This window comes from Lepisosteus platostomus, chromosome 8 (assembly GCF_059453375.1).
Source record: "Lepisosteus platostomus isolate fLepPlt1 chromosome 8, fLepPlt1.hap1, whole genome shotgun sequence".
Lineage (NCBI taxonomy): Eukaryota > Metazoa > Chordata > Actinopteri > Semionotiformes > Lepisosteidae > Lepisosteus > Lepisosteus platostomus.
Window position 1 is genome coordinate 45439608 of NC_142618.1, and position 22379 is coordinate 45461986.

General features: G+C 38.6%; 1 protein-coding gene across 4 annotated transcripts in view; it reads right to left on the reverse strand.

The window, feature by feature from the left end:
- Window positions 1-2424: 2424 nt before the first annotated feature.
- The window catches only part of dnajc1 (DnaJ (Hsp40) homolog, subfamily C, member 1), a 100111-nt gene continuing 80156 nt past the window's right edge, over window positions 2425-22379 (reverse strand). For 2 of the 4 annotated variants that reach the window (XM_088643673.1, XM_088643671.1), the window contains exons 9-12: window positions 9277-9396; window positions 4793-4841; window positions 3822-4258; window positions 2425-2625 (exon numbers count right to left, since the gene is read on the reverse strand). In XM_088643673.1, the coding sequence (XP_088499799.1) occupies window positions 2557-2625; window positions 3822-4258; window positions 4793-4841; window positions 9277-9396 (675 nt within the window). In that variant the 3' untranslated portion in view covers window positions 2425-2556. Of the gene's footprint in view, window positions 2626-3821; window positions 4259-4792; window positions 4842-9276; window positions 9397-9442; window positions 9479-22379 lie in introns of all 4 variants that reach the window. The other 2 variants (XM_088643672.1, XM_088643674.1) reach the window with 2 other exon arrangements.

The following is a 22379-nucleotide window of genomic DNA, read 5'->3' on the forward strand; positions in this document are numbered from 1 at the left end:
TTTAAATAATATTTAAGCCCCCTTTTGGAACAAAGTACATTCAAGTTTTTGCTAGGATTTGGAGTTGTGAAGGGGACGAAGATTGTGAAATGAGACACAATGCCCTCTCCCGAGCCCCTCATTCTGTTCCCTATTCTGTTTTGGTTTTTTTTACAGAATTCATTCGTATCTCTTATCCTTGCCGCACTTACTCCCCAGAGCTCTTGAATACCATTTGTTTCCTGTTGCAGTTATCACTGGCTCGCTCAAACCAGTGGCGCCAGGACCTTGTCCACTGGGCAGAATCTCGGTAGCAGATAAGCGATGTGTGCTCGAGACCAGAGACCTTGGACTGCGACCCAGGGTGGAGATGCCCAGTGTGGCACCACGTCGACCCCTCTCGTAGTGGCAGAGGCTGAGCAGGCACAGTAGTGGGGTGGGGTGGGTGGGGAGGGGGCGTTTGCAGAAACTGGCGTGGAAAAAAACAGGACCAGCCAAAAGCAGGTTTCAGTTCCATTCATCTAAACGACACAGGCATTTGAACAGTAATTAATTTCTCCGTGTAAAGAATGCTGCCTTGGCCGTGTTTTTTGTCACGAGAAGATAAGGTTTGACTACACAAAGGTCGATTTACAAGACCGCGTTTTTTTTTTTGGAAGCTGGTAAGTTTGCAAATCTATTACTGCAGCTGGAGTGATGAATGTAGTACCGATGACATCTGTTTATACGATTTATGGAATTGCTTAGATTATTTTTCCCTACAAAAAATAGTTTTCGGACGGTGGGAGGGCTGGCTGAAGGAATCATCTGGCTAGTTCTCTAAACATTTGATTTTTACATCTGTGCATAACCATGTTTGTCTGATGTTCATAGAGAAAAGATTACTGCCATTGTCGCCTCACTTAAAATGGTTTTAAAGCATCAAATACTTAACGAGCCATCTTTTTAGTTACAGCTCCACACTTAAGCTTACACCATATTGCTCGTACACGGTTTGGTCTGTACAATAGTGCATATCTTGGGTGCACGCTCTCTCTCTCCTGATAATTGAGTATTTTGGAACCATCTATGTTACAAATATGGTATAGCAGAAGGTTTGGAAAAGGACTGCAAACAAAACTGAACAATTTTTAATGCAATCATGTTTAATACCTCACCAAAGCTGATAACTAAAACTTGATTTTAGACAGCTAAAAATACTTCTGTTCATTACAGCTTACACTTCACAGCTCAGAAAATAAGTTCTCAAATTTGAGTGTCTATTCCACTCTTATAATTCTGAGCATTTGATGAATTATAAGCAGTAGGGAAATTAAGCATTATGGAAATATTATTTGTCAATGCTTGATGATTAAAACAAATTATGACATCTACCAAAATAAATATTGCTAAAAATTCCATTACAGATCCTAGCCTACCATTGGGTGCTTCCATATGCTCAGTATGCAGGTGGTGTTAGGTGCATTATAGATATTGTGGTGTTCCTACAGTAGCAAGTCCCAAACAAGATGTGCTGGGTCATCAGTTGTCAAAAGAGTGCTCTATCGATGCTGAGTCATGTCAAACCTCCTTGAGACAGACCCTTTAGTACAGTATGAGGTCAGTTGTGATGTGGCAGCATGGTCCAAGATCTGATTTTCTAGCTCTTCAATGCCTCAGTTCTCAAAGAGGAAAAAAAATAAACACCCAATAAATCACACAATTTTGAATTCTGGTGTAGGCCTTGCTAGTCTTAAGCTCTTGTTACATGAGGTAGTCTGCTGGAGACTTCCTTCTCAAACATACAGCCTGCACTGAGGGTGAGGGTTGTTTTGAGAATCTGGGAAGGTCTAGGCACAGTGGCATGTGAACTTGTGAATTTTAAATGTTTAAAACGGCTTATATGGCTGCCAGCCCATTTAACAAACAGCATATCCAACTAATTCTCTGAACACTGCATTTCATGTCCTTATCAGTATTATTTCCATTAAATAATGGAAATTATGTAGTAAGACTCCTCTTGCCCAAACATCTTTGATAAAAGATTACGACCGGCAAAAGATGAGTTGTACCAAGGATCAATTCAAAATAAAAATAAAACGTTTTTGTGATCTGCCCAAGCTGATTGTAAACAGTACCAACAACAAAATTTCCTTATTGCAAAAAGCATTACATACCGCATAACACACACTTTTTTCATTCTTAAGTTTCTGGAAACCATTGTCTTTATTTTACAAATCCCCTAACATGCTCATGAGAATTTCTCTTCAGACCACTTCTTGCATAGAAATAATTTAACTTCGGGGTCAAGACCAAATACTGAAAGCTGATGAATTAGAATAAAACTTTCCTAGATACCAACTTAATATATTCAAGGATGCAGACGGAGCATTTCCCGCAATGTGGAAAGGGGGAAAAAAAAGCTTACATAAAAGCGCAGTAGGCTTCTGAAAGGAAAAGGCAGTCTTATATTTTGTGATTTTGAAGACATCTGACCACCTTTATTCACTCTAACTAAGGCACATGACATAAAAATGTGAGGTAATTAAAAGGTTCATGTTGACACTTAGAAGTCCACTGCACTGTAATGTGATCAAGTCAGCTCTTCACTTGTTTCCTCTTCTGAACCAGTTCTGCCAGAAGCTTGTATCGAATCATGCATTCTTCCTGCAAAAAGAAAAAGAAATGTTGAGCTTGCCCCGTTTCTCTCTGCCTTCTGACGGCTAAGCAGTCAGTTTACACGACTGTGGAGGTGCCTCTTACGTAGCACATCTTTGCTTCTCTGTATCTTTTTTTTTTTCCCTCTTCAGCCTACCTTTTTAATTTTTTTTTTGCGTTGGTGTTTGTTTGGCACCATTTTTAGATTGTATGATGGAAATGAAGGAAGGCGGTTTCATATTTACTCTTCCTGACTAAGATGTGTCAATTTATTTTCTACAGTGAACAGTAGGCTCACGCAGATGTTTGTGTGTTTTCTCATGCAGGTAAGTCTTGCATTCTAGTCCTTATGGATTGCCGTGAGCCTTTTTCGACCACCGTGACCTTTGCTGGCACAGGATTTGCCCTCTTTCAACCTCTGTGGGGCTGCGTGGAATGTGTGTCTGGAGTCTCTCATCTGTTCTCTACTCGTTACCCAGGAGACCCCCAAGGACAAGAGCCGCTGAATCTTAGCTCTTCCCCGATTGGCTGTGTTTTACGGCATGTGGCATTTCTGTACTTCTTTTAAAAATACACCACTAGAAAATTCTCATTATACATCAACTTTTACCACCACTGTAAATAAAAAAAAAGACTCATACATATGAGCCTTGACTTGCATACATTATGCTCCAAATTGTCGTTGTAACAAACAGCAAATTCAAAATAGCTGGACATATCACTATATATATACACACCGCAAGTTAGGGGGTGGTACTAACACTTCTGCCTAAGGTTTTACATCCATAACATATCACAGAATATCAGTAGTATTTTATCATCTCACACTCAGTCATATTTTAGAAAACAATGCAGCAAAAGCTTAATATACCAATAAACAGCAAGAAAATGACACAATGATGCCTACAGACTCCAAAATTAAGTATAAATCTCTTATCAATCTTATGATTGTTTCTGGAATGTATCTGGATCAGACTGTATGAGTGTTGGCCACTTCCAGCTGTGGCTTCTTGGACTAAAGGTGGCAAAGACAAGAGCTTCACCTTCATATATCTATCGGCAAAGCCTGCCACTCCACAGATCCTCTCTCCTGCCCTGGGATTTGATTATGTGTGTTCTGATAGGGTGTATAAACACCACACCGATTTGTTCGCTGTGTTCACTGACTTGAGTCACAGTCTGTTGAAGAGACAGAATGTAGTTACCTTTGTCTTGCCAGGTACAACTTTGGCAATCTTGTCCCACCGTTCGGCTGTGCCCCTGGGGTACTGCTGCAGGGCCAACTCCAGCAGTTTCTGCTGATTCTGGGTCCAGATCTCCTCCATCGGGCCCTTGTCTTTGGCTCTCCTGTCGTCGCCGCTGTCGTCGTCCAGCGCCGAGTTATCGAAGTCCCTCTGTCGCCTCCCCTTCGGCTTCTCCTCGCTCTCCTCTCTCGTGGCCGCGGGTCTGTCGGCGGCCTTGCCGGCCCTCCTCCTGCGAGGCCTGTTCTCCGCGCCCGCCGACTCCTCCGGCTCCTGAGGCAGGGGATCGGGCTGCTCCTCCTCACGACGGGTGATGATACTGTCTGACAAGCCCACGCCAACCCCTTTCGGCCCCTTCGGCGGCTGAGCAGTGTTCTTCAGATTGGAAAACTTCACCAGCCCTGGGAAGACGCAAGTCGGCTTTCACGCTTACTGAACATGCGCACCAGAAACAAAGTTTTGAAGACCAAGGTGTGTAAAGGCATAATTAAATAGTAATAATAAGTAATATACATACAGCAAAAACAGAAACATGACTCAAAGAGATACATTAGGCAGTAGAATGTACAGGTGTGGAAAATATTTCATGACATTGTAGAATTAAGGCAGGAAGACCTGTTTGACTCTCAGTTTAGCTGACTTTGTGATATTCTCGGACAGCTGGACATTAAAATACACATTCCTTTTCTGGTTCTCACAATATTCCTATACCATGTATGCCCCTTTACATTCTGTGATGGAATGTATGTTCTGTTCTTGTCTTTGTGTTGACATTAAGTGTGTCATAGGAGGTTGGCCAGGGCTGTACTTGGATTATAAAAGGAAAATGACTGTTTGGAGCAGGTTTCTGCTGTGCTGTCCTGAAGGGTCCATCTGTTTCTTCACTGAAGTGTGCTGTAATTTCTTGCACCCCTATGGATCTTCAAGCTTCATACCTGATGTGTTGGTAACACAGTCCTTTACTTGTTTGACTTTCGAAGTTACCTGGAAGAAATGCAACAAGACATCCGTTTCAAACATAGTCACTTCATTTGAACAGCAGTCTTTAAATATATTGTGGATCATACATATTTTGTATAGCTACACAGACCCCAGATGCAACATAACCAATTCATGGGATTATGGAAGTTTTGTCTGTGACGTCAAACACGTTTCTGAGAAGAAAAGTTCAAAATGTGGTAACATACTGAATTAAAGAAGTGAAGCCCAACACAACCGATCCACATCAGGTGAGCACTGGTAATTCAAACCCAATGTGCAAATGGAAGTAAATTTCAAGGACCATGTTGAGGTTGGCGTGGTTGTTAACAATGGCGAGAGTGTAAAGCTGAAAATGATCTTATCGCTGTGCTGTGAAATTCCCCATCAACAGAGCCTGCTCTTGATATTAATGGGCCTCCACATCTTTGCAATACTGGCATCCAAATGGTGCCACTTGATGCATTTATCTACCCAGGTTCAGCAACACTGAGCATGTTGTAGAAGTGAGGTCACCTCCTTGAAACCTAGACAGCTTAAGAGTTTTCCCACCGCAGAAGACCCAGTCTTTTGGCCTGGCAGATATTGTACTGTCTAGGAAGTAGTGCTGTGAGTGCTCTGTGTCTGTGAGAAGCACAGCAGTGACAGAGCAGAATTGTATCCGTCACACTTAAACAAACGTCAGTGAACCTCACATACCAAGTGAGGCATATCACCACATGAGACAGGATTCTCTGCCGAGATTCAGGGAATTCTCATTCCTGCAGCCTGGTGATGGTGATGACAATGTCATTACTATTGTAAGATCATCTCAGGTGACACCCCATTGTTTTAGCAGTTGTGCGTTGGCAAATAATTCTAGACAGGTACATAAATACACATAGACAATGCAGCTCTAAGGGGTTAAGGGCTCTGTTGTGATTTTACATAAATTACCAAACTTATAAAATCCCTCAGCTTCAGAAATGGCACTCTTCAATAACTGAAATTTTGTCAGCATAATCTGATGCTCTAAAACCAGCTGTTCTGCAAAAGGCACAGAAACAAAACTCGATAAGAATTGATTTAAGCCATGTTTCTAACAAGGTTATTTCACATCACAGGAAAATTCAACTCTACAGCCAGACCTTGAGTCTTGACTGGAACTTAACCATTAAGCTCAATCAATGGTGTCCAGGGACACAAATCTAAAATAACTGGTCTTTGTTTATGTCCTACAAATTTCAGTTTCGTTATCGCTTACTGAAAAAACGGCCGAAAAGAGATGTAATGGCCAGATCATGAATCATCATCTCTGATCACTGTAAGTCAGGATGTTATTTGATCTGTCATCTGTTGCCATTTTACAGATTCACACCTTAAATGGTCAATTTGCAGTATATAGTGAATCAAATGTACTGAATATTTAGCTGAATGGAAAAAAAAAATATTGTTCTGCATTACATAAAACTTTAAAATAACCACTCTTTTTCATGGCTTTAGTCATGCCTCAGATATTATCCTTTCACTACCATTATAGAAAAGGCCGGATGATACAACTTCCCTGTGATTTCCCCACCAAAAGGTGTTTCCTGCTCAAAATATACTTCCATAATTACACTGACTCCACGGTCTTCCTTACTTTTGTCAGGGAATTCTTCACACAGATAATGTATTTGATTTCTTTTATACATTAGTGGACTAGCTTGGTCAATAAAAATACCAGAGGTGACATACTGTTCACGTAAATTTGATTATCACTTCCAACACACATCATGTTCAGGTATATCATATTCAGGTATTTAAAAAAAACATTAAAAGGTACTTTTTAGGTACTACTTGAAAAATTAAAAGGTAATCGTGTACCTTCTTCCTGAGTTAATATGTATTTCGGGACTGGAAAATAAGTGGCTCTCGGGCAAACATTCATGTTTATACCTTCAGGAGGTTTTGTTTTTGTTCGGTTTCTTAGACTGTCACTGACTGAGGCTTCTGGTTGCCGTGAGACAGACATCAGGGGCCTTATGTCAATCAGGAGCCTGGGCATCACAGACTGATTATTTAGTTCCGAGCAAGGATGGGTCAGTCCGCAAGAGTGGAAACCTGTTAATTATTTCCTTGTCTGTTATCCGGAGACAGGAGGGGAAAGCCCTATCTTTCTTATAACCCACTAATTAAAAAAAGCCCGCCCTGCCCTCTCCACCTGCCTGTTGTCTCGCTCTCTGCCTGGACTCCTAGCCACGCAGACGGCAGACAGCACCTCTGTCTGCTCCCAGGGCCTGCGCACAAGGGATTAGCCGGCACAGAGCGAAAGGGAATCAGTTTACACCCTCTCCTTCACATGGATGAGATTATTTTACAAGCAAGTAATCCAAGCCTGTTTTTAATTTAGCAGAACTGCAGTTAATAATTGTGTTACATTCTAGCCTGGCTGCTAACCACACTTTTTTTTTCTGCTTGGTAAAATACTCTATATATTTTATAGTGAGAGACAGAACAATACTGTCAAGGTGCAGCTTGCATTTGACATCTTATGGAGAAAAGAGTTAACAAATCATCAACCGTTCCTTATCAAATGAGATTGGAAAGCATTATTAGACCTATATTAAGCCACTTACATCTACATATATACAAAAAGAAGCCAGTGCCAAGCTATCTCTAGCAGAGACGTGTCGAGAAAGTGAATATACTGTAAAATACAATATTTGCGCCTGTAGCTCAGAAAACTGAAATGAGTACACAGAAATGAGAGTCTTACCTGTTGGCCTGTACACACACCAGCATACACATATATGGAAAGTACTGTATAACATACATTTGTCCTGACAAAACTAGAATAATGGAAACTATACACAATTGCAAGTGTAACCCTAACAGTGAACTACAACAGGCCCACTCACTGAAAGGACCCTGACATACATACAGTATCATACATTCACAATTAGAATGCATTGTTTTAAGAATGACCGTTAAGAATAGGAACCAGAGAGAGGTGAGCTCTTGGAGATGCCTAAGTAAACAGTCCCTTCTTAGCCGCCCCATAGGATTCCTGATTTTCCATCATTTTGCTGTCAATACAGCTATTGGATGCGGATGTGGTAATTTTAACACCACACGCATGTACGCATCATGTTTGTTACTTTTTTGCTCCTTGAATAATTATTGCAATCTGCAAAGTCAAAACAACTTCTCATTGGCATCCCACCAGGCTAAATGGGGCTTGTCATACACCGACAGCCTAATTAGGTTAGAGTGTCAGTCTGTGTGACTCCACGCCTGAGCAGCAGTATAAAAAGACAGCAGAGAGACTTGGTGCCCCTAGACGGCTTCAATGCACGTCTCCCATTTCCTGAGAAAAAGCAGCAGGTCAGATGCTTGTCAGTAGGGCTCCGTGGGCTTCAGCCGCAGAGCAGGGCGGGGAGGAGGAGGGCCTGGAGCTACGGGGGGGTGGGGTGGGGGGAACTGTGCACAGAGGTCAGGCAGCAGATGTGGGCAGTGGGCCAGAGAGCGTGGGTGCAGGTAACCAGGTCAGCTGGCAGGAACTTCCATTGCAGTAAACTGACACACTCGGTACATCTCCTTCAGAGCAGCCCAGGCGCGCACCTGGGATTGCCCGATTCATCCGGCGGGTCCTGGGGCTGGATTCAGGGTCAGGCAGGAAATCAGCGCTGCCGCGCAACAGCGGGGAACTGGTATTTAGCCGTGTACTGACGAAAATGACAAACTGCGTCGCAAAGGGGTCATGCACATCAAAAATCGACTTGAAAAGATAAATGGAGCTTTGCACTAAAATGAAAACTTCTTAAAGCGTGTAGAACTACCACAGATTGACACAACCGATGCAAAAATACGTTAAGGTGATGACGTGCATCAGTCTGTGGAGCAATAAATTGCTTTCGTCTAATTTCAGACAGTCATCACCACTCGACAAAAAAAACAAAACAATGCTGAATTAGTTTTATTTGTTGAACTAGGTCTTCTAATCGGTGATTACACCATTCGATCAATTTAAAGTGATTCGATTTTATTTAGTGGAGGTTCCACTACAGAAGTTAGCACTGTCTGTTCCAAAAAGAAAGAACTACCTTTCTCTATTGTAACCCCTGCACTGCAACGGGGGTGTGGGGTGGGGGGGGAATTCTCCCTTCCCGTGCGCTGATCAGGCTGTGGTACAGTCTCACCATGATTGAATTACAGGGTAACTCTCCCCTGTCATTCAGTCCTCTTTGCACATGATCAGTTACAGCTGTTAATTGCCAAAGCTGGGGACTCTCTCGCACATCTGCTTCTAGTTTAGCTAATTAATAGCTTCCTTCCCTGTCCTGTTAGGCCTGAATCCCCTTCTTTATCCCGATCTTTGAGTCCTACATATCGAGGGAGAGTTTAACACCCTGGCCTACTGCTTCTCCCCGGCACTGCCTGTCCTGTCCTCATTATACAATGCAAATCCAAGTGAACTCACATCTGCCACCGATCGACCCAATTCGTGAGCAATCTTTTCCCATCGACCTGGGGTCCCCCCTGGGAACTTAACCATACTTCTTGTCAGCTGACTGAGGTCCTCTTCTGTCCATTCAGGTGCCTGAAACAATACAGCGCGAGTCATTCGCCTTGCATTCATCACTCACCGCTGGCAAAGGAAGAATAGCTGCCTGCAGCATGCACTGGGGGGAAAAAAATGTGCATTAAAATTAATCACAGGATTGCTCTTACAAGTCAAACACATTTTCTTAATGAGGATATTATCCTGCTAATTTACGACATGGATTTAAAGTTATGAACAAGTAATGGGGAAAAATGCAAAGAAGCTGTGTAGGTAACTATGATTTTCATAAAGAAGAGTACACCGAAACAGCCCCATTGTTAAAAACGGTGCAATCTCAAACATGGCAGCACAAAACATTTATCAGAGCTTCGGAGTGCCATTGATCTCTAGTGTTTTACAACAATGTCAAATATAGTGGGTGGAATAATGTACAGTATTATAATCACTCCAAACAGAAATTCATGCTCCTGATGTTATTATTACAGTGAAACATTATTGCCAACCCTGCAAAAGGTCTTCTTTCTCCACGACTGCAAGAAGGAATCAGATGTTATGTGCAATAACAGAGTAGTCTAAAGATAATATTTCAGTGAACAGGACAGTACAGACTCATGACACTAAAAATACCAATTCTTTCTTTGAAAACTGAAAGCCACAATTTGCCATAATTTAATATATTTAGTAACTATGACAAATAAGTGAGGATTTGAAGATTTTTCATTCGCAGTTTCAGCAGTGAAAATCTACCATATTTAACGTTTATAAGCTATTTAAATCTATAGAAACTATTTAAATAGACAACAAATGAGATCTATTATCCTTAAAATATGCTATTGTACATTATTATCTGGGTCGAATTTCTTAGGACATTTACAATGTCAGTTTTGGACAGGCACTTTATGATTATTCTTGAAGAAAGAAATTTGGTTTACAAAACTATTTATTCAACCAAAATGAAAGAGTGTATGAATGTGAATAATTCCTTGACAAATCTGTGATGCAGCCAAATATTTCTTATTTCTTTTTTTTCTATTTCAATCTATAATTGAAACAAGAATTAGGAGTACACAGTAAACAGTTTAAAGAGGTCAATAGGAATTTAAATAATTGTGATATATTTTCTTACTATGTTTTTACTGATGTGATTAAAATTTCAGATCCAAATATAACTTTACAATACAACTTCTTCACTAACAGACACTCAGCTTTTATCAATCTCGAATGAAAGGAAAATGCTTTTCTAACTAGCCTCCTGAAAAATGAACAACACAGAGAAATAATTTTTCTGTTGCTAACTTTAATCCGGTTCAAGTTATTCAAATAATTTAAGAGACACTTAAAACGTGATCAAAAGGATCGAAAGGTTTCAACAATGTCAAAAATGAATACTTTTTTAAATTCACCACACCTCTAACGTGCCCCTTCCTTAAAGTCTCACTGAGATTTGAGATGGGTGTGCTCTGAAAATCAAACACTGAGACAAAAAATGCTCAGCAAAATCTGTCAAGCACAAAGCACACACACCTGCACAGAAATTATTTTTACAGAAGAAGTAATTAAAATGAATTTATTGTCGCAGGGCTGCATGCCCATCTCAGTTATTCCACTGAAGAATGATGTACAAACACACCCCAAAGTCTCCTTTGCCCTCTCTTTGTCTGTAACTGAGAATCTGTAGCCCCAGGAAGATGGCTGCAGTCTGAAGTGTTCGGATGAAAAGAAAGACAACAATACCTCACTTAAATAACCTCGGAATCCTGACATTTTTACATACCATTGACAAGTCTGGGGAATAGGTTATTGCATTAAATTAGATATGACAGAGGGGGGGTTTTTGTCTCATCGTTATTATTAAAGAGAATTAATTATCAGTCCCACAAAGTCTGTGTGGATCCTTCACATTACCAGGCAGATTCATGCAGGTTCTGTTCAGGGTACAGAACAGGACTTGCGAAACAGGGTCATATTCGCTCACAATATCTTTCTCCATTAGAGGACAAGTTTATTATCATGCTAAAAATATTCCCTGTATTTTTATTCCACTCCTTCCATTCCCACATGCTATTAAAAAAACTGTGATTATACTTGCATTCTAGAAAAAAAAGGATCACATGCAAACTGCACTTTAATTTCAGGAATTTAAAATGAAGTCAAGGAGTGAAAAAAGAGCCTGCAAGGAACATCCACTTACTTTAAAGGAACATGTTAATATTTGACAAAAAATATTAATATAGGGTCACATTCTTCACCCAAACAAAACCATTTTAAGTTATTAATTTTCTTGGATATTAAAAAAGAGGTTGTGGAAATACACATAGATCTTTTTCCCCCACTTAATACATTTTAATTAATTCCAGATTAATAAGTCTGGAGTCATTTAGAGAGATGGTTCGATGCCAGGCTGTGTTTGATTTATTTCAATTTGGATGATTTCATTCTTAACGATGTGAAATGATTCAATTTCTAAAAACAGCACACAAAAAATCTTCCAAATGTTACATTTCTGTTACCTGCACTACCAGTTTGTGATTTTTATTTCTCCAACTGTATTTTCAAATTAAACACTTTATACAAAGATATATTAAAAAATAAAAATTCTTTATACTGTATTTTGTGAATTAATTTTGACGTGGAGTTTATTCTGCCTGTAATTAAACGAAACCCAGCACTTCGCAGATGACGACAAAATGTTTCAGCTTCGTTGTACAAATCCAGCTAAAGAATGATATCACCTAATCAATAGCTGTGCTAGTGACTGTGTAAGATAAAATGTTAAACAAACAGATCAATAACCAAATAAACAAGCATTAATGATTTCCAATTAAGCACATTCAAATTAGAAAGAGGAACAAAGCAACAACAAAAAAAAAATCCCACTGTTAACAAAGGGCTCTGAGGGGGTTTTCCCCTCTGTCAAGCCGGACGTAAGTCATTTGAAAGATCGCCGTCCAAGGTAATTCACAAGCATGCAGAGTGTAGTTTGCATTAGGAGACCATCAGTACAGAGCGACTGACTCAGAGGTGAGCGACCTCCAGGACCATCTCCACAGTTACGCAAAGCCTCTCTCTGACACTAATCCGCCCCGTCATTCTCTCTCTGTGCACTAACCACACTGACATCCGCCTGCCGCTCTGGCAGCTTAGCGCTGGGGCCCTCTCCTCACTCCTCTTCCTGCCTCCACTAATCAATGGCTCTCTAGCCTGCTCCTTTTCAGCACGTCCGAACCGCAGCCCTGCTCAGAATCAAAGCGCGCTGCCTGTCCTTGGAAGAAAAAAAAAGGAGGGGGCGGCGAGAGGTGGGGGGCAGCCATTTGCATGCATTTGCAAAGCAAAAACTTCTCTCATTCATGCGCTGCGCTCCTGCCCTTTACAACGCTCTCTGGAAGCTGAGGAACGGTCATCACGAAAGATGAATTGCATGTTCTGCTTCACAGATTTTATTTTCTGCTGACTCAAAAAGTATCCAAATATAGCAGCTAGACAGCTAAAAAAGAAAATTTATATTGAGCAATTTTATAATACTGAGTTCGAACGGAGAGGGAAAACAATATATGTACTATACCTACGCATTATTTCGGACAAGTGTAATGGCTCGTAACCTTTCTAAAATTGCCCCCACCTCACAGTGCTGGTTAAAGTAATTTTTAAAAATAGGAAAAGAGTAAATCATTAGATTTAATGCAAGCAGGGCACAGTCAAGGTATTTTTTTGGGGGGGTGAAAAAACTTAAATTTGTTTAATTTTAAGAAACGGAAACGTGTGCCTGTTTTCAGTGATTTGCTCCGACAAATTCAGAAAACCGAACACCGGGGAGACTAATTATTGGAACATATGTTATGCTACGTCTTATGGAGGTTATGAAAATTAACTATTCTTAGATTTAAATTCCAATAAATAAGGCAGACATTTTTACAAGTTTCTAAACTACTATTTCTTAAGTCCTTGTGCACAAAAGGAAATAAAATTCACGGTGTTTCACTATTATTACAATAGCACATAAATAAAATAAAATTCAATTATGTTATAATACATTGCCAGGAGAAAAGCTTTTTTAAATATGACGCAGAAAACGTCTACAGATGTCGACTACATTTTTTACTTGTTAAAATTCATAACCTATTCTTTGAAATACATGATTATTGCGATAAACATAGGCTTTGCCTTTTGAATATTTGGCGTAGAATGACGCAATGCCTTTTTTTTGCCCATCAAGTTAAAGCGCACTAAACAGAACAATTAATTGGAAAAAAAAAATCACGGCCTATGCAACACGAGAGATGCGGCTATCTTTCCGCAGCGCAAGGAGCGGCGATCCACTTGTTAATCACACGACCGGATACGGCGAGGCGCAGAGCTCGAATTCCTCATCAGCCATTAATTGTGGTTTTTGGATTCGACGGAGGCGGCCGCGATACGAATGCTTCTGCAGCCTTGAGGGTGGTCATGGTGTGAACGTATTCTCCTCGGTTTAATCTTCAGCCAACTGTAGCTCTCCGTGCCAAACGAATGCGTGAGCATACTGTTCTGTCACCAAAAACCATGTGTGTCTACTATTATTAAAATAAGGGGGCCAAAAATCCATTTTCAGTGTAGCAGAGTAGTGGCAGAATCTACACAGAGGGGAGAGCAGCTGTTATTTTTACGCAAGCATTCAAATGTGCAAGTCCGTCCAGGCTGCTATTCCCCTTGTAAAAAAAAAACCGCACGGCAGCACGAAAACCAATGACATGGACAAAATACATTTTACAGGGAGCTCAAATACAGCACCTTGTGCAACGCATGCTACTATATTGGCTATTTAAGTAAATGGAAACCGGGGGGAAACTATTTCGGTGGAAGCGTTTTAATACAAATCGGCGGCCATTGTTCAAAATCCAAACTTCATATATAAACCGTGGCATTAAAACTAAATAAATTGGAATATGGCAAATTCCCATCATGAAATGCCGCACTGAACACAAATTAAATATATGGTTCTGAACCACGAGTCGTGTCCCTGGAAAAATACGGCATCACATTCTTGTATTCCTCACAACACCTTACAATTGGCATTCCTCACTAAAGGAGGCCCTGGTCAGAAAAAAGGGCAGGAATTCCACTATATGCTCATGTAACCTCAAGGCATTCTCCAGCACATAGAGAGATCTTCCAACTGATTACAATTTCCCAGCACAGATCGTCCCATCTCTACATTGAAAAACATTTAACAAGTGAATGTGGTAATTTCTGCAATTAAAAGGAAATTCTACAATTTGTGCCTTTCAGCTGACCAAAACACAGGAAAATATAAAAATATTAAATATTGTGTTTTTAAATACAAATTATACAGTTGACTAGCACAATGACCATATCATACCTTTTATTCCAGAGCACTGCTGTAATAAACTAGAATATACAAAATGTTTAGCAGCATTTCATGAAATCTTTAAATGTGAACAATAATTTAGAAGCAATGTGCTGTAATTATATTCACGCTCGTTTACACATCAATAGAACAAACTGTGGAAATTCTAAGAAGGATTCTAAAAATTTATCCAAAACAATTTTTAAATCATTTCATAGAATCATAAACGTGAGCAACAGGGAACACCTGGTTTGCTGAAAGACATGAAACAATTGTTGCAAAAACGGTATCCATGAATTCTAACAGCAAGCACTTGTTTTTTCTAATAACTCTTAACAATAACTAATAACTATAAAAATAATGAGAACTATATAAAACATAATAACTGAAAAAATAATTTCGCATCCAAGTTGTGAACCGATAATTATTTTTTTTACCATATTAAGATTTTACTTTCTCATCATATACAATTTGTGTCTTGTCCACTAAAACATTTGAGAGCAAAGGACAGTTGTAGCACTGTTGCAGTACTGGCAAAACCAGCAGGAGACAATATTCAGTATTTGGGGATAAGCCCTATTCATTGACACACTACACATAATTGCTTTTCTATCAATAAATATTTGAAATTCATCATGCTAAGAAGGCAAATGAGGAATACAATTTCAAAGCCAACAGTAATAATTTGGTCTGCGTAACATGGAAAGGTGGCTTACAAATCATATCTAATCTTGACATACATACAAAGGCACTCAGTTGTTTAAAACATATGACCTTCTCCTTAATACAAAACATTACTTGTATTTAAAAGACCCATTATGAGGATCTGTAATCCACTGAAAATGAGATTTCTTTTCCTATATTATTACAGAATATCCCAGAATCTTCTGTTACCAGATTCCCATCACTGCTTGAGTTCAGCTGTTAAACCTTCTAAATACCTTGACTTGGGTGATGAAAAAATGTACATATTGACTTTACTGTATATCAATAAAACACTAGGCCATTTTTTAAAATGCTATAAAATATCTTATTATTGATCGGACTGAGCACAATTCTGTGAGGAAATTCTATACTCCAATCTAAATAAAAAAAAAATTAATTATGTATAGTTTAAGTGTTACTTGTCCAGTTACTCAATACTTGCAGGAAGAAAAAAAATCTTCCATTATTTAATATGGTTTTTCTGCTTTTTTATTCATCTACAATGACTGCGCCCCAAGTAAAGATCTACGAGATAACCAGAAAATACACATTCGCTGGAGTTCAAACATTTATCACACATGATCATATAAAAATGGGTATGAAATTGGTTCATTCTAATGTTCTTTGAGTTAATTAATAAAACACCGGAAAAATCACGCTACGTTAATTTATTCTTCTCGTCTCCTGTCAGGAAAAAAAAAAGATGTAAATTATACATAATCCTGATACAGGAATAGCAATTAATTTTGTTACGGGACACTAAGGTATTCAGTGACAAGATCACCTGCAGTGCTAGCAGTTAATTATGTAAACCAGGGTTAAGACCACTTCTCTCCAAATGGCAATGGGAATCTTTTCCTATTCTAACCAGAACCAGACAGGCACAACCAGTATACCACATGGCAAATATGCATGTAATCAACTGCACTTTGACTGGCTCACAGAGGCCCAACAGTAAAGAATCATGAATTATTCACCCAACTTCTCAATAAGATGTGTTTCTCTTTGATGTAGCCAAAGCACAAGGACTCTGCTACTGAAATCTCCAAAGGTCACTTTAGCAGCAGATACCTATAGAACAGACATCAGTGGCTACAGTAATATGGAAAGAGGGGCAAAAAGACAGACACGGAGAAAGAGAGGTAAGGAATGCAAGGGACAGAACTAAACAATGGATCCACTAATACAGCCTTATTTACAACACATACAGTCTTCGCCCAACGTGCAAAATCGGTGCTTATGATGTGTAAAGAAAATGACTTAAGTGGCCTGTTCGTGTTTTCTAACCTCTTTTAAGGCCAGTAGTGCAGATTAAGTAAGATTTGCCAACACTTCTCCTTGTTCGTGTCCAGAAAAGGATAAAAAAAAAAATGCTGTACAAAATATTTCTTATGGTTTTTTTTTATCTTTACACAAAACAACACGTTCTTTTTCTATTCGATTTAAGGTTTCTTGACAGCCCGAATTTGGGATCGTATGCCTGACTGGTTCTGGGAATGTGGGAGATCTCGCGTTTTAGGTCTCCCGCCTCAATAGTAGTCATGGACTCAATCAAACCAGAAAAAAAGAAAAAGCCTCGCAGCTGCATTTTGGCTGGGCTGGACAAAGGCAGAGGTCTGACCCAGGGGACAGAGCTGCAGGCTGGGATAGGAGGAGAGAAAGGCAGGGTTAAAGCTCTGTGGTCAGTCAGCCCCAGGGAGGCTTAATAACAAGAGGCCCAAGTAGGACATGACAGCAGAGTATGTATGCATGAAGGATGCACACTACATTCATACACATACATCCCAAATATAATCTACATTTCTATACGAAGCTTTAAATGCAGTGCACCTTTATATCTGTATATTATGAAGGAGCTCGAGACTGCACTGTATTAACCATTTCATGTACATTTGAACAGGCAAACAGGGGTGTATGCAGTGCACACATGAAAATGGTACTGGAGATTTGAAAATGTTCAGGTTTTTAACACGGTCTCTGTTATTTTAAAAAATATTTTTTTTGATACATCAATGAGGGTGTTGTCTTTTGTTCTTTTGAAGAAAGAGAACACAGCAAACAATGCAGCAGTAGTGTTGGAATAAACAGTCATAGCTTCTGCATACATCTTTATAAACTACATTCATTTTAAGCAGCCTGCCACAGATTCTACTAAACTGCAAAATTTGAAAACCCCTGTTTCTATTGAAATTTTAATCCTTTTCTTCATTTCAGTGCCTAAAAAAAAGGAGATAGGCTTTTATTAAATGTATGACACAGGGACTGAAGATTAGTCTGTTGACTAAAAGCATTATAATCAGAAAATACATGCAATTTCAGTTCTATAACTGTTTCTGCATTTAAAAAAGCACTTTAAAATAGCCTTGAATTGACAATGTATAACGAAAAAACTGCATTCAGCTGAACAACCACACATGGCACACAAAGCTTACCACAAGGTAGAAAGGTTCCGTTTCCCTGATAAAAGTGAAATTCACACTTTTTTTGTGAGGAACTATCCTTTCATAGACCTACTTAAAATTAGGACAGTCATGAGGTTCAGGACAGAAATGTGGAAGCTGTAAGTAACCAAATGTATTTCTCTACGGCCACATTTCAATTTCTACAGGATCAGTAATGTCAGAAACCCATAATAAGGGACATATCTTGCAAATCTGTTCAAGCTTCAAGGCTTAATCGATCACATATGGAGTGGACAATATCACTCAAATACTAAAACTTTCCCCTTTTTAGCAGGTAGTGACTGACTGGCATTTTTGTCATTAGAATTCTATATATCAAATGAGATGATCTGTTATATCATCATCAGAAAAATAAAAAAAATCTCAACATCTCTCTTTCCAACTAAGCTACAGTATCCTGTGTGCACGTTTCTGCAACGTTTCTGTGGTTTAGTTGTTCATACAGTATCTTTCAACTATATTTGTCACAAGCTTGTGACATATATATGTCACAAGCATATATATTACCATCCACACAGTGTCATATAGACTCTCATTCTGGCAAAGGAAACTAAGAATTATAAATAAGCTCCTTCACCAGATACCCAACTCTGTATTTTATATATACACAGTACACACAATTACCTCTTGACGATAAGAGGGTGATAGGGATCATATGCATACTTAACATAGATAATATTAGTAAGTTCATTTAGTTTGACTGAATTGGTACCTTGAGAATTTGTATTAATAATTCTTTCTTAAACATAACATCCCTTTATTCTCTTAGTATTAACACAAAAATTAATTCAATTGACAGAGTCTTTCTTTTAACCTCTCTTCGATTTCAGCTCATTAGCATGATATTTCTGACAGAAAATCTTCATTAATAAAACACGTGGGATTTCAGAATTGCATTAAGATGTTAAATTAACCTATCCAGCTCCACCCACAAAAAAGAGAAAAAGAAGAAAAGGGGAATTTTCGAAGACACATCCAAAGGACAGAGCCAACACTCCATAAAATAATTCAGGTCAGCCCAGGGCCCTAATGAAGATATTCAGTTATAACTCAAAAGTGTTTTTGTAGCTAACGCTGGCTAAAAAGGCAGCAAATTCTGACTTTTCAACAAATGTCAAACACCTATTTACAAAATAAAATGCATGTGTATTTACATTTTTTCAGCTGCTACTGACGGAAAGAGAAGTCTAGGAACAAAAAGTCATGCACAGATAAAGGATCTTTCCTTTTCAATTTCTGCAGGAAAGACCACACACCACAGAAGTGCTTTTGAAACAAACAGTAAATGAGAATTTCAGGTAATGCAACAGTACTCTATGTTGAAGAATCAACTGTTACAAAGATGTAACTCGCCTGATAAAATTAATTTTATTTTGAATTTCTCCTAGGAATTCAAGTGCCCTTTCACTGTCTAATAAAGGTGGTTGTCGAACTGTCTTACACGTCGGGTGATCCATTTTAATGCACAATTTGTCTTTTGTGAAGTGATCAGATGGATACCTCAGATAAATTGATGCCTTCCATCAAATCGATGTATATTAAATCATTTCTCAATTTAAAGCCACATAATTCAGACCCTTTTTAGAAATAACATTTCACTTAACTCTTCAACTGGATTCATTCCACATCTACTCAAAACAAAATGCCATGTACCGAAGCTCCTTTTATATGAGACACTTTGTGTAAAGCAAGACAAGAATTTGCATGTATCTGGGATTTTATTTTAAAGTGACTACCTCCTCCATTTTGTATCACAGAAAAAACCCTGCTATTAATGCGTGAAGAGATAAACTGAGCAGATTGTATATCTGTCCACTACGGATGATGACTACCCCTAACACTCACTCCAGTTCTAGGTTAAGTTAGTTTGAAATGACATTGAAATAGGAGCACTATTCCAATACAGTAATGCAAAACGGCCAGGTGTGGCTTTTTGTAAACACAAATTGCCTTTGAGGCCCCCCCATTCCCCATTTCAGTCTGCCTGACGGGTTGAATTGGCCGACTAAGAGGCGAGCTGCTTTCGGTACAGACGCAAGACATAAAAGCACAGAGGTAGACACAAGCCATAGTAAATAAAGGGTACCAATCAGAAACTAGACAGCTACACAAATACGGGGACTCTAGATAGCTAAATGCTCATATTTGTCTTACAAATCATTTGAATCCTCTAGAAAATCAATAGCCATGCTCTCTCTTTTGTAAAATGGCAGTGGATGGAGGATGAACAATAAATCTGGTTCCCTTCAAGCAAGATGGACATTAAAAAAGGGGGGAAAAAAAGGCAGGCAGCCTGGCCATTCTCTACTTGGAGGGCAGAAGTAGAGAAAGCTACTAAAGAAAGGAGGGGAAAAAAAGGAAACATATAGAAAATTCTTAGGAGCACTATTAAAGTAACAAGCAGCATATTATGTGAGGCTTGGAAAAAAAAAAACCCGTGTGCCTCTCATGTTTCAAAGCAGCACAGATGTGAGAAAGCCCAAGGTGGAGCAGAGCAGGTGGTGAGGCAAAATGGTATAGAAACTCCATAAAATGGGCCCACAGGTGCACATTCTCGTCCCTTGAGCTGCTCCGAAAGCCACATAATCACAATAACAAAGGAGGCGTCTGCTTCAGAGACGCACATGAGCTCAATTTATATATTCATTGGATCACAAAAGCAAAAAAAAAACAACAACCTTGGACTTTACAATAAATCATCCATAAAATACTGGAAATTAGCGCAGGTCTGCATTGAGAGACCACAGAATCAGCTCAAAGCCAGTAATTTATTTTCTTTTACAAACGCTTCCAACTGTATATTGTACCAAAAAATGAAGTACAATTTTTGTAACTTGTTAGATAGCACCATAAACGCACAATGCCTTCGCAGCAGATGGAAAATCCATCAGTTTGTTGAGCTTTTTAAATGCAAAAATAAATTCTAACTACCTGATTAACACTGTCCACTAACAAAATTCATCCATTGTACTGACATTATTTAAAGCTTAATAAGTGTCTGAAATGTATGAGAGTTTGTTATTAAGAACTTACCAAGACCTGTTAACTGAAAAAAAGTTACAATAAAAATGTATAGTTACCTGATTTAAATGATTATGTAATGCATATAAAAATTATAAATGTGAGCATTTAGGGTGACACGATTGTTAGCTCTTTGGCATCTTGTCTAAGGTGTAGCTCTGTCTTGCACTTTTGGGATAGTGTCTGATCAACCCTTATCCAGAATAAACCGCTTTCTGATAATGGAAGGATAGATGTTGATAAGGTTGTTCTGGAACAGGGCAACACCTGCTCCGACCACAAAGGATAATGACAAATGTACACTAAATATAGCACAAAAGCTTAAAAAAAAAGACTTCTATACATAAAATGTGATCAGATTTTTTTAAATAAGCACACATTTCATAGAAAGATCCATTTCATAAGATACTAATGAGCTAAAACTTTATTACAGTTTTCCACATGTACGTTTGTTAACTGGTAAGTGTCTCTTTACTCTTAGAGTATCGTACAGTCAGTAATGGGAAATGTCCTTGTGCTGGAGATGGTTAGACTCACATGTATTTAAAACACATGGGCAAATACAACATACAGGCAAGAAAGAGATCAATATTTTTCATATAGAATAATACAGAACGTTAGAACTGCTTAGCATTTTTAGAATTGTTAAACACAAGACACAGTAACCAAACCATAACTCATTTGCTTCTGTTTTTTATTCCTGTTGTACTGGGGTTATATATCTGAAGTCCTTACAGTGATAATGGGAAGACAGTAGAATAAGAAAAAGAATCTGATACAAAGCTTAAAAAGGTTCACTAAAATACAATTTTCTTGTATTGCTGAGAAAAGTGTTTAACAAGAAACTAGCAAGAAACAAACAGATGCATGGACTACAGTACAAAAGGCAGATCTTACCAGGAGCTATTCATAACTAATCAAACTAAAGTTCTGTCACAAACAATACAATTTATTATACAATTATTATATTATAATATAATATTACTTAAATGAACTGCACTCTTTACAAATCTGGTCTATGAGAGTCTCGTCTTCACAAAACTCTTTATATTATGAGGAACAAAAGTGTTTATTAAGTCTTGAGGGTTTGATTAAATCTTAGTCTTCCAAAAATATTTTGTATTCAAATAGGTGCTACAAACGCGAAACATTTATACGTCGGCTGTCAGTTAATTAGAGGTATACAAGTAAAGTCTTCAAGACTTGAAAAAAGTAGTTTCTGATGTTCTTTATCTTTTGGTCCAAGAGATTTCGGAACCAAAAGAAATCATCAGAACTTAGAATTAGTGTGTAACCTGTAATAATACAAGATAATGGAATCAACATTCAGTCACCATATCAGTTTTCTCTTTCTTATATATAGTATATAAAAGAATCGATTGCAGCTGTTTTGTTGCACAAAAACTGATATAATTAATTAATTGCGTACACTTATATAGCGCTTTTCTGGACACTCCACTCAAAGCACTTTACAGGTAATGGGGACT